The sequence below is a fragment of the Scyliorhinus torazame genome, chromosome 30 (assembly GCF_047496885.1).
Source record: "Scyliorhinus torazame isolate Kashiwa2021f chromosome 30, sScyTor2.1, whole genome shotgun sequence".
Taxonomy (NCBI): domain Eukaryota; kingdom Metazoa; phylum Chordata; class Chondrichthyes; order Carcharhiniformes; family Scyliorhinidae; genus Scyliorhinus; species Scyliorhinus torazame.
In genome coordinates, this window is record NC_092736.1 from 27,025,366 (window position 1) to 27,038,710 (window position 13,345).

The 13,345-nt window shown below is 43.4% G+C and overlaps 1 protein-coding gene across 4 annotated transcripts in view; it reads left to right on the top strand.

The window, feature by feature from the left end:
• The window catches only part of ptpn9a (protein tyrosine phosphatase non-receptor type 9a), a 278,081-nt gene that overhangs the window by 203,907 nt on the left and 60,829 nt on the right, over nt 1–13,345 (top strand). For all 4 annotated transcript variants that reach the window (XM_072493042.1, XM_072493040.1, XM_072493041.1 and 1 more), the window contains 2 exons: nt 7,263–7,353; nt 13,122–13,191. In XM_072493042.1, the coding sequence (XP_072349143.1) occupies nt 7,263–7,353; nt 13,122–13,191 (161 nt within the window). The remainder of the gene's footprint in view (nt 1–7,262; nt 7,354–13,121; nt 13,192–13,345) is intronic.

Sequence of the window (13,345 nt, forward strand, 5' to 3'; positions counted from 1 at the left end):
GTTTCAAACAAAATTTGACACTGAACCACGTGAGGTATTAGGACAAGTGACCAAAAAGCTTGGTCGAAGCGCTAGGGCGGGGGGGGCAAAGCTATGGTGAGGTTTGAAAGTGAGGAATAATTAAGACATCACCAGACCTAGAGCCAATGTGGACCAGCAAGCACGAGGGCTATGGGTGATTGGAACTTGGTGCAAGTTAAGATAGAGATAACGAGAGGTTGTGTATCTTCCCATTATTGCGCCACATTGAAGAACCAGTCTCCACCAAGCTAATTGCGCGTGAGCATTGTGCCAGCGTTGTGTGTTTACATTGGTAAAATTGACGACCTGGTTCCTGGAGCAATTTTGCGGACCCATCTTTTAGTCCGTTTATGACCTGCAATCTGAGTTTGTTCAAGATGTGGGTTGCAGCCTTGGAAGGGAACCCAGAGCCGTGCAACCAGCTGCTCTCCGGTGGTATGAACGCAACTACTGATGTCCACAATAACTTTTCAAACAATGCCGACTATTGGCGTTTAGCATTGCGATTGTGTGCAGCCAGGTCAGATTTCGAAGTGAAGGTAATTGGTTTTTGCAGCAGACAATGGCCTTGCTTGATCCAATTTAATTTCCAAAGCATTTGAGTTAACCATGAGGAAAAACAGTATTTGGGATAGAAATGGAGAAAAGAATTGCAGATCTTTACAAATTAGCACTACACGATTCAGAGATCTATAAATTTTTCACTTCTCACCCATTCACAAGAGATTCCCATTATTATTGGGTACCTAATCCATGATACTAAGGTATGCTGGGGAGTTGGCATTCAGCGAAAGCTTTATAATTAGAAAATATGTCATCAGTTTACATGGTTTTGAAGTCGGGTAGGGAGCATAATACAAAGATCAGAATTTTAACACAAGGCAAGGTAACTGAGTGGAGCAGGCTGGATGGACCAATTGGTCTTTCCCTGTCTGCCATTTTATGTATATTTGTTAGAAAAATGAGCATCATCTGTCAAATAACATTTCAATTTGTGCGCGACAGAGGTTTGAAGCTTGCTGGGGGATAAGAGAGGATGAATTTTGTTACACATAAAGCAAATATGCATTCAGCAACTGATAAGGGACTTGCTTGTCAAATGATCACTTTTTTTTTGGAGCATGCTGTTGTTACAGAAACTTTGGCAGCAATGGACGTCCAAAACTGTTTATGGATTGAGGATGCTTTCCAGAAGGGAGCCCTGCAGTTCCTTCCGAAACAATATTTTTGACTTGTTGTAGTAACTACCTGTGGCAGTGGGAGCCTTCATACAAGCCCTACGCAGAAGCAGACATCCGTTGGATTTGGAAGCTGCATTAGAGCACTGTTTACTTTTCATCTGATTTTGTCACTGGGAAACGGGCTCCAGAGTGATCTTGACGCTAAGGGAAGTTGCTTTACATCACAGTTTCCGAGTTGTAAACAAACACTTCAGTGTGTTTACACAGCACTGACAGAATCCGTTCAGCTGAACTATTTTTTTCTTTGCGGGTGATATTTTCGTTTTATATTCTTCACTTGCTTGAATCCAACAGAGGAGTCATTATTTTTTGGGCACGTTTCAAGCTGACGTGGATTAACAGGGCTCAGCTTTGACCGTCATGTTATCAGCAATGGCAATGTGTCCTTTGTGGATACTCCTGTGTATCTCAGTAAAATCCAGCTGTTTGAAGTTTGTGTGTGGGAGGTTAAAATTTCCCAGGATTGCATGCACTTCTGAATTTTCTTTGTTAATGTGTGTATGTTTTCTGCTGTGGAGTGCCACTCACTTGTAATACCTTCTAGATATTTCCCCCCGTTCTTTCTATTGTGCCATGTGCTACAGCCTAGTCAAAGGGGGTAAGTATATGATTATCCACCCTCTACTAAATACCACTGATGGTATATAATTTGTTCCTTTGCCTGAAGAAAAGTTCATGAGCGGTAACCTTCAACTACCTGCATTTTCAGAATGTATCAGCTAATCCATGTAATTGAAAGCGGCAAAAGTGAGAAATCAGAATAGGTTGCCTGGACTGGAAAGTCATTTTCTTCTGTTCAGAAAGTTTGCCTGAGGTTGCGTTTCCCGAAATAGTGCCATGAAGCAAGTTCTGACAGTCGCCACAAATGAAATAAATCTATACCAACCCATTTTCTGTCCTCGTGGACTGTCGTGCAAGAGGACTATGATTTTCATGTGCCATCTTTGCTTTTGGTTCTTCCTCCTCTTCACAGAGCAACATAATGATGCAAAGATCAGAGCAGTATGATTGTGATGCAGCCAAATTGACTTCGACACGAGGGAGCTGTGTACATTGGATTGGAGAAATGTGGGTTTTTGACTGAAGATTTTGTGTTGACCTTTCAGAATGGGGGCGGGAGGAGAAACTGGACTAGAATCAACTTTCCTTGGCTTGCCTTTGAACAGCACTTTAAAATAGGGATTTCTTTGGAGCAGGGATGTGCTGGAATTGGGAATCCAATTTTTGTACCATGTGTTTTACAAATGCGAAATGAGTTTTTTCTTGTTTTATTTTTAGTTCTGGATTTTCTGTGCAAGAATCATAGAAGAATAAAACACAGAAAGCAGCCATTTAGCTCATGCCAACTCTTGGTGGAGCTATCAATTAATCCCGCAGACATGCTCTTTCCGTAGTTTTTTTTTAGGTTAATTGGAGTGCTGATCCAATTTCATTTTGAAAGTTACTATTGAATCTGCTTCCACTACCTTTTCAGGCAGCGCATTCCAGATACTTCAAGCTTAAATGGTGGAGAATTGAGGCAAATGGATCTCTATGTTTGGTATTTTGAAATTGCGCCATTGTATTCCCTGAGTGCTGGAATAACTGAGTTGGAGGTTCAATTGAGTTCACTGCTTGATATGCATTTGCTGTGTGGTTGCAATGTGGTTAGTCTGCATTTAGTAATATTGGAAATTGACTAATTAGTTAGCACAATGTGGTGTGAGCTCAAGACTGTATCTCGTATTAGTTGTGGTCATGTCGAGGGATCATCGGTGCTGGGTTTGGCTCATCGTATTCCATGATATTATGATGCATCTCACTTTGCGTTTACACAAATGAAAGTGTTGCCTGCTGAACCCTAGAATTATACGTCATCTTTCAACCACAGTTGAAAGAATTGATCTCATTCTTCCTTTTGAATGGACTGAATGTAACAAAAAAAGATTTTTCTTCGTGTTAATCGATTTTGAGCTTTATTGATCGTAAAGCAATCTCTTGGAATTGATTTGGGAGAAATAATTCACCCAGAGGAGAGGAATTAAGAATTTGGTTTAACACCTCATCTGAAAGGCATCACTTCTGCCTGTGCAATGCTTCCTCGGTGCTGCCCTGAAGTGTTAGCCTAGATTATATGGCGGCACGGTAGCACAGTGGTTAGCATTGTTGCTTCACAGTGCCTGGGACCCAGGTTCAATTCCCATCTTGGGGCAATGTCTGCGTGGAGTCTGCACATTCTCCCCATGTCGCCGTGGGTTCCTCCGGGTGCTCTGGTTTCCTCCCACAAGTCCCGAAAGACATGCTTGTTAGGTGAATTGGACATTCTGAATTCTCCCTCAATGTAGCCGAATGTTCTTTGCTTATGAAAGTGTTTTGCAATATATACATTTTTTTTCAATAAATTTAGAGTACCCAATTATTTTTTTTCCAATTAAGGAGCAATTTAGTGTGGCCAATCCCCCTAACCTGCACATCTTTGGGTTGTGGGGGTGAAACCCACGCAGACACAGGGAGAATATGCAAACTCCACACGGACAGTGACCCAGAGCCGGGATCGAACCAGAGCCCTCAGCGCTGTAGGCAGCAGTGATAACGTGCCAACGTGCCGCCCCGTGTTTTACAATATTAATGTAGTAAACATAGCTCCCTAGGTAAATTCTTGGGTTGCTAGTATGTTTGAATGTTGTTCCAGAAGATGATATCAATCCTATACTGAATCCAACAAATAAGGCTATTTTGGAAGCAAGAATAAGGAATAGCATTCACCAGTTAGACGTAAATTTAAATTACTGAAAAGTAAATGCCAAACAGATCAGAGAAAAAGAAAATCTTCATCCGTGAAGCAATGTTTGGAGTTACCACGTGAGATTGTTGGGCATGATGTTGGACTGTCTGGGTTGGTTAAGGTCATCAAGAATTTGGTCCAGGGCCTTCAATCCATGGGTAATCTGACTTCCAATTTTTGACCTGGAGGTTTATAAGATCATGTTGGCAAGGGTAGTTTAACGCTGAATCACAACACCAAGATCTGGGAGCATCAGCATCTTGAGATTTCCAAATTATAGAAAAAAAGAGAATCTTTAATTTGTGTGTAGCACAGTGGTTAGCACAGTTGCTTCACGGCTCCAGGGTCCCAGGCTCGATTCCCGGCTTGGGTCACTGTCTGTACGGAGTCTGCACGTTCTCTCCGTGTCTGCTGGGTTTCCTCCCGTTGCTCCGGTTTCCTCCCACAGTCCAAAGATGTGCAGGTCAGGTGGATTGGCCATGCTAAATTGCCCTTAGTGTCCAAAAAGATAGGCTGGGTTGCGGGGATAGGGTGGAGGTGTGGGCTTCTGTAGGGTGTCATTTCCAAGGGCCGGTGTAGACTCGATGGGCCGCATGGCCGCCTCCTGCACTGTAAATTCTGTGATTTTATGATGAGTCTGTGTAGGAACTTTCAGCAGCTCCGGACATCCCAAAGCACTTTTCAGCCAATGAATTAGGTTTGAAGTGTTATGATGTAAGAAACACCATAGCAAGCTCCCACAACAAAAAAGATCTTTGATAATGATGTTTTGAGTGATATTGATTGAGGGGTAATATTGGCCAGGATATTGGGAGTAAAAGCTCTTCCCCTTCTTCAAAATAGTGCCACGGGATCTTTTACATCTGAAAGGCAGCATCTCTGACAGCGCAGCACTCCCTCAGTACCGCACTGAAGTGTCAGCCTAGATTGTGCGTTCATATCTGTGGAATGGATTGTGAACCAACAGCGTTTTGATTCAGAGATGAGAGTGCTACCCATTCAGCCAAAGCTGACCCCTAAACACCTATTGGGAGTTTTGAGCTTTATATGTAGCAACCTGCAGCTCGTAGTATAAAATCATCTGGTCAACAGAGACTTAAAAGCTGTGACATCCCCTCTTTTAGTTCCTCTGTGACTGCTGGGAGCAGGAAGGGGTGTTGCTTTCTGGATCTGGCAGGCCCATGTTATAAACACTCTGCGAGATCTTCCAGTTGTTCACTCCAGCAGGATATTCTGGGCCCGCCAATGGCAATCCAGGGTGGATTCGATGGGAAATCCCATTGACAGCGGCTGGGCCAAACAACCCCGCCATCGGCCAACCAACACGCCACGGGGAGGCCAGAGAATCTCACCCACTGTGTCCCTGGACTTAGCTTGAGTACTGCTGTAACAAATTCAATAGCAAGCAGAAAAAACTCATGCTAGGCCTTAAATATAACTGTTTCATTTTGTGTCTGAAGATCGATAGTCCCTCGCCCACATTAGGTAAACTTAGTCCAGTTTTAAATGCTAATAATAATAATCGCTTCTTGTCACAAGTAGGCTTCAAAGAGGTTACTGTGAAAAGCCCCTAGCCCCTAGTCGCCACATTCCGGCGCCTGTTCGGGACTGCCAGGGCACCACCCGGCCCAAAGGGCAAGCAGCTGGGGACCTCCAATTCCCTGGGAGACCCCCACAAGTGCAGTTCCATCTGGTCCCTGTAGGCGGAGACCAGTGCTGAACGGTGCTCCTTAAGAGTGTGCTGATTGTCTTTGGTCAATTGAGGTACTGGTGCACACAAAGGCAATAAATACATTTATATAGTGTAAAACATACCAAGGTACTTCATGGAAACATTTCAAACAGTTATTGACCATGTTCAAAAGTCTCTCAATCTGACCACTATGAAATCTACTCCTGCCCGTAGTGTTTTGGTTTGTCTGATACGGAGCACACAGACTGTCCGTTGGGGCACATCCCACTTATCCTGGTACGGTTAGCTTGGCAGAGCAAATGTTTAGGAACTCCCAAGTGTGCTGCCTTCCCAGGTTGGACAGCCCTCTCTGTCGGATCCAGAACTGTGTGATCGTCTGTAATAGGTCTACTTCTTAGCTCCTTAAGTGAGCTAGGCTCACTAAGAAGCCTGGTTTAAGCATCGGATACTGAATATATCATGGAGAGTTAATTTGGTTCAGAGCATCATGTCACCTTGGGGCACTCTTGGCTTCAGAGGCAGATCCAAAGCCATAAAAAGAAAGATCAAGACAACTGCTTTACTGTGACTGAACAATTGAGAATCAGATTATATTGTTGAGATTTAAGGCTTTTTGTTGCTGTTTTGGGGGATTTTATTCCAGCTTCTGAGACACTGAAAATGACAATTGCACAGTCTAAATATGACCTACGCCATGTACAGTACAGGGTTGTACAGCTTAAAAGAAAATGAGTGTGAAAGAAATCATGAAAACAGAAACATCGCACAATTAGAGATAAAATCAGAAATTGTAACAGAAGAGGGAATAGGACACTAAACACTTGGAGGACCACCATCAATGAAAGAGCATTTTAACTATTCTAAGCTGTTACAAGTCAATATCAGCCCCTTCGCTGTCCTCATCATTGGACTCGTTAGATTTGTTTAACATTGTAATGATTCTGAAGTACCGTCAAGAGCTAGGAACAGATTTGTTGTAAATGTCACCCCAATGGCATATATTAAAACTTTTATTGAATGGAGAGGTACCCCTCCGGCTTTGAGGATCCAGGTTAGATAGGCTGCTGCATATGGGGGTCGATGTGATACGTTGTCCTCACAGAGGAATTGAAGAAATCTTGAGATAAGCAAAATATTATAAGAATTACTCTAAAAATGGGATGTAAAATGTTTAGCTCATTCATTCACACAATAATTGGATAGGAACAGAAAGAGTCCTTTTATTAAAATCCAGCCTTAAATGAGGAAGTCTCATGCTCCCAAGAAACTTTCATAGCCTCCTAAACTCGCACGGCTCGCTACATTTAATCACGTTCTGCGACGGACAGGCCTTTCTCCAGAGTAGCCTCCAGTTGCTGTACCGTGATAGCTGGCCCAGAGGGCGTTGGCAGAGGCCAGTGTAGGAAGTCCAATGTAGAGCAGGCTTCTAATCTCGAAAATGGGGTTAATGATAGGGAGCAGGATAATGGAGGGCTGAGAGCTCAGTGCCCTTACAAAAAGCTGGTGATTTTTCTGTAAACCATGTCCATTCTTTTCCACATAGACAGCCGTACAACCAGCAGAAGAATCGGTATGGGGATGTACTGTGCTTGGACCAAACTCGAGTGAAGTTGAAGTCCCTCAATCATGACGAGGTAAGAGAAGAAGGCTGCTGAAGCCAATGGCTGAATTACTTGGCTGTGGATTGTGGTGGCATGTGAGTGGACATGACTTATACATTTTCACTCCTGTCCACCTTTCTGCTCCCCTCCAAATTGCTAGCCTAACTTTGTTTCCCAGATATCCGGGGTTCATCAGTCTTAATCTTTGCTTGGACATGCTGCCAGGCTTTAACCTGCTGTGGTAGTTCTGTTATTGTGTTGTCACTTCTGGACAAGTGAAACCCTCCTGAGTTCACATGAGATTGAGATCGAAACACCTGACATCATCTCTCTCTCTCTCTCTCTCACACAGAGTACTTTGTGTTCTTGGCAGTTCTCAGTATTTGCAAGTCTTGCTGCCTGCGATACCCGTGGAAAAATACCAACGGAAATTAAATCAGTGGTGTGACAATGCAGCAATAGTGACATTGCAGAATGATTTTAATTAACTTTCATAGACTGCAAGTAAGCCTTCCTTTGGTCCAAATGAAAACTTTTATACCAGCGTGCATTTAGCATTGGAATGGGCAACGATTACTTGTGAAACGCAGCATGTATATTAACGTGTCAGATTGCTGAAAAACCTGAGAGATTTGTCGAAGCATAGAGCTGCCCCTGACCCAGCCTTTTGTATGTAATTGAGTCTTGTAGGGCAAGTCGTGAACTATACAGAGCTATGAGGGCACTTGGGAATTCTCAGCATTCTCGAGACTGATTAAACAAGAGCAGGTGTTCATTTATTCCTTGTTAGAATTCCCTTTTGGGTACTCCTAAAGACTAACTTGAAGTCGGGACTCACTGTCTTGCATTAATGAGGCTTTCTGAGAGTGGCTGATATTTGAACGAAATCCCTCTCGGATGTCGTCGAAAGACAGAACATGCACTTGTGAATGCTTCACAAAGTCACTGGGTATCCAGAGTGCTCACACACACACACATACACACACACAGTAAGTTGTATCGAGGCTGCAGTCGCTGTTGCTCTGTGGGCAAATGCAGCAGTTGTTGTAAGGGCTCACATATGCAGCCAATGTGATGAATGAAAAATATCTCCTACCACAGATGCTGGGAACCTGAAATAAAAGCAAAAATTGCTGAACAGACTCAGCTGGTCTGACTGTATCCACGGAGAGAAAAACAAGAGTCAACGTTTCAGGCCTTTCCACGGATCTGTCGGAAGGCTCTGAGGAGAGGTCAGATAGCTGAGACATAAAATTGGTTCCTCGTTTCAGAGATTGCCTGACCTGACTATTTCCAACGTTTTCAGTTTTTATTTTATTGAGGCGGGCAACTAATGTAAAGCTGGACAAATGTCGCCGGGACGCAAGTTCAAATCCCAAGTCAGCTGGGAAATTTAAATTCAGCTAATGAAATAAATATGGAATTTTATCTTTAAAAAACACCGATATCGGTAATGGGAGGAGGCGGCACTGTGGCGCAGTGGTTAGCACTGCTGCCTCACGGCACCGAGGACCCGTTTCGATCCCAGCCCTGGGTCACTGTCCATGTGGAGTTTGCACATTCTCCCCGTGCCTGTGTGAGTCTCACCCCCACAACCCAAAGATGTGCAGGGTAGGTGGATTTCAGTTTTTATAATTACAGTGGCTAAACTAGCATGAAATGAAATGAAAATCGCTTATTGTCACAAGTAGGCTTCAAATGAAGTTACTGTGAAAAGTCCCTAGTTGCAACATTCCGGCGCCTGTTCGGGGAGGCTGGTATGGGAATTGAACCGTGCTGCTGGCCTGCCTTGGTCTGCTTTCAAAGCCAGCGATTTAGCCCTGTGCTAAACCAGCCCGTTATGTACATGGTTGTAATGAAGAGAGGCTGGGAGGGAATACCAGAGCTAGAATTGTCCAGTGTATATTGTGTGAGCAGGATCCAGATATCCTGCCCCAGGAGGGTTGTCAAATCGCCTCATTATGTGATGCACAAGCATAGCTGATTGTTTGCTTATTTTAATGCATCAACTGCACCCTTTTGTAAATATCCACTTGATCTGACCTTGGTTGCCTTTTACATTTTCTGAGACTGTTCCTTCAGTCTCTACTTCCCTTATTTTCTAATATCTATGCACAAAAGACCCACACTTAGATTGCAATATATTTTCCTACTTCTGCAGTTGCTCATAGTTATATTGTCAAAATAAGCGAGTCCAGCCTCTGCTTATCTTGTGTGCCTACATTTCCTCTCCAGAAGCCAGAACATGTTCAACTTCTTGTTGCCTCCTTTGGGCTCCGAGGGTTCACACTTGGTGTTGCTGTCAGTTGAAACTGCACTCTAACTAACTGGGGTATTGTGCTTTGATGTTTGCCCGCTTTCCAGGAGCAGTGAGGTTAGTGGGGATCTTCGCCATTCCCTGGCCTTTCCAATCCCTCTTTGTTTCTTCTGACCATTTACCTGACATCTCTCTCTACCCAGAACTATCGGTCAGCCTGTCTGGTACTTTGCTTCTTTTCGTACCTGCCTCGACCATTACTTTTCCCTGTCTGTTTGTTCCCACTCTATTCCTCTGTTCTCTTCAACATTTCTCCCGCTGCATGGTTCCCCTTGATATAAACCCCCCCCCCCAATTTAGCCCAATTAATATCCTGGCTCAATTGCAGCATCAAAATGTCAAGCAGAAGTCAACTTAACCCAGGGAGTTAAATTAAAATAATTTTGATTCTGTGCAAGATAGTGCTTACGTGTTAGTGAGATGGAATGGCAAGAGTTGTGTTGCCATCTAGCAGTACCTGAGGGTAAATACACAGTAACACTTAACAAATTGACCACAATGACTTGACCTCTGCACTAAAACCAAGTGCAGCTGTGAGGGGGCTAATTGTGAATGGCTCCTTTTACTGATGGTCTCCAGCCTTTTTATTTAAGGCTTAAAACTTGGGGAAACTCCAACTAAGTGGGGATAATATAAACTGCCCACCTGCACTACACCAATAAAAAATTGAATTGGTTGCTGTCACTAAGACTGGTTCTGCTTGTTCTGCTTTCACTAACCACCCTCACCTTTTAATACCTCCCTTTGACCAATCTTATATTCACCTTTCCCACCCACTGATAACTTACAAATTTTTGATCCCATCCTTGTGATCCACTTTCAAATGCTACTTAAATAGAATTTGGAATTGTACCTTTTTCTTTGTATCAAAGCTGAAGTATTAGGATTGAATAATTAGCAACGCACCATTATGACGGTTATTTTGCTTAGTAAATGTGGCCAGAGTCTGAAGAGATAATATTGTTGATTGCTTGTTTATTAAAAATAAAATTCCAATTAAGGGCAATTTAGTGTGGCCAATCCACCTAACCTGCACATTTTTGGGTTGTGGGGGTTGTGGTGATATGCAATACAAGGGGTTAATAAATACACAAGGGGTTAATGTAAATACACTACGACTAAGTAAACACTAGAGGGAGCACCAGAGACATCAAGACATGCAGACATACAGCTAATGAACACATAGAATAGGACACGACCAATGGGCAGTCAAGACACCCAGAGGTGACACTACCACAAGGGGGCATTACACAACCCATATAAAAGGACAGGGCACACATGCTCTTTCTCTTTCCATAGGCGACACTTGGAGAATAGGACAGGGGCAGATCAAAAGCATCACACCCACCACGTGGCTTAGAGCAGACAGGTTAGTTAGACTGAGTTACTGTAGCAAGATTAGCAGGATCGTCGAACTCATAGAGAACTGTGCTAATGGTTCAATAAATCACATTGAACTTACTTCAAACTCTGGAGTATTTTTTGGTCAAAGCTGCATCGAGTTGCAGCCTGTGTTATCCCAGAGTACATAACACAACAGGGGTGAGACCCACGCAGATACGGGGAGAATGTGCAAACTCCACACGGACAGTGACCCGGGGCCGGGATCGAACCCAGGTCCTCTGTGTGTGAGGCAGCCGTGCTAACCACTGCACCACCGTGCCGCCCTTTGTTTAAGAGGAACGGGCAGCTAAAGCCTGCGTTCCTTTCTCACTTGCTGTTGCCACAATTAGTGGGAAGTCCAACTACAGCCTCACCCTCCGGCTCAATTCCAATGCAGCACAGTTTAATGATTAATTCTATGCTTTCACGAGTAGAACCAGGCGTTGTTGCATTGTTGGACTGTTGCATCTTTTACAAGATGAGACTTCCTTGTTCAAACTTTTATCAACTGAACTCCATTTCTATCTCTGGCCAAGAGTCAGTATTTTGTGAAACACTTCCTGTCACATGAAAGCGCAGTGGTTTTATTCGCAGCTAGATAGAAACTGGGTGAGAGGTTTCACTGATTTACAAGAGTCTAGACCCTTCAGGACCAACCTACAGCTAAGCCGTTATTCCCCAGGCCAGATTTTACCTTTGGGCTTCTTTCAAGGATGTTTGATCACATATATTGAACAGCACCACCTCGAACAGAATCAAAATATTCCATTGATTAAAATCATAGAATTCCTACAGTGCAGATGGAGGCTGTTCGGCCCTTCGAGTCTACACTGACCCTCTGAAAGTGCACCCTAACTAGGCCCACACCCCCACCCAGCCCTGTAACCCCAGAACCACACCTAAACTTTGTACACTAAGGGACAATTTAGCATGGCCAATCCATCTAACCTGCACATCTTTGGACTGTGGGGGGAAACCGGAGCACCCGGAGGAAACCCACGCAGACACGGGAGAACGTGCAGACTCCACACAGACAGTCATCCGAGACTGGAATTGAACCCGGGTCCCTGGAGTGTGAGGCAGCAGTGCTAATCAGTACATCAACAGTGTCACACTCGAGGAGTTTAGATGATTTTTTTAAATTACAAAAATGATGTGCTCGTAACTCTATTGAATCTCCCTATTACCCAAAATAGATAAAGATAACCAATGTGAAAATATTTTTGACCATGTTTGGCTGGCTGAACACCTGTAACCTGGTGCAGAACACTGCGAAATAAAGAACAAAATTGCATTTCTAGAGTGCCTTTCACTGTCTCAAAGTGCTTCAAGTCAATTAATTACATTGAAATTCTGTTACACGGACAGATATAATGTGCACAGCAAAGTTCCACAAACAGCAATGAGATGAACCAATTCTCTGTATTGGGAAGCAAACTCCTGTTTTAATATTGCCATGAGACCCTTAAAGATCACCTGAATAAGAAAAACACATCCAACAATATAACGGGCGGGATTTACTGAGCAGCCCGCCGCGTGATTTTCGGCAGCAGAGGCAGACCGCCAGCAGGATTTTCTGATCCCGCCATTGTCAACGGGATTTCCCGTTGACTGCACCCCGGAATATCCCACCGATGTGCACAGCCGGTAAATTCCGCCCAACATTGCTCAGGACAGCTCTAGGTATCAACGTTGATTATGTACGTGGGTCCTGGGCTATGGGCCGTTTAACCAACAACTTTTTCGTTCGGATGTAGGAATATTCGCACCGAGCCAAGGTTGACTTGATAACCAGTTTTGTGAGCTGAACTGGCTGGCATAACGACTGAAATTATTTAGTAAAGCTGACCAGTAAAATAGGTGTGAATTCAGATAAATTGCCATTAAAAGATGTAATGAATTATTTTACAACAATCACTGCATGCAAATGAAAAGGCCCATCTAATTACAATATTTACCAGAGCAACAATTTCATGACGTTATCAAGCTTTTGCAGTGACCAGAACCTAAAGATGGGAAGGATTAAATTATCTCCCAAAGTTAAATTGTTTAATTAAACTCTTTGCATTTTGAATAACCTGTAATTTTATTCTTCCTGCAGAGGACAGATTACATCAACGCCAGTTTCATGGATGGTTATAAACAAAAGAATGCCTACATTGGCACACAGGGTAAGCACCGTGACAATCAAAAACAGACTGCCTTTTATTTCCAAGTTAGAAAGCAGTCTTTTATTAGAAAATTTTAGAATAAAAATGTGCGACTATACAAATTGTTTGACTTGGAAATTAGCCAGGTTTATAGTGCTTCTAGATTAATAGAGGT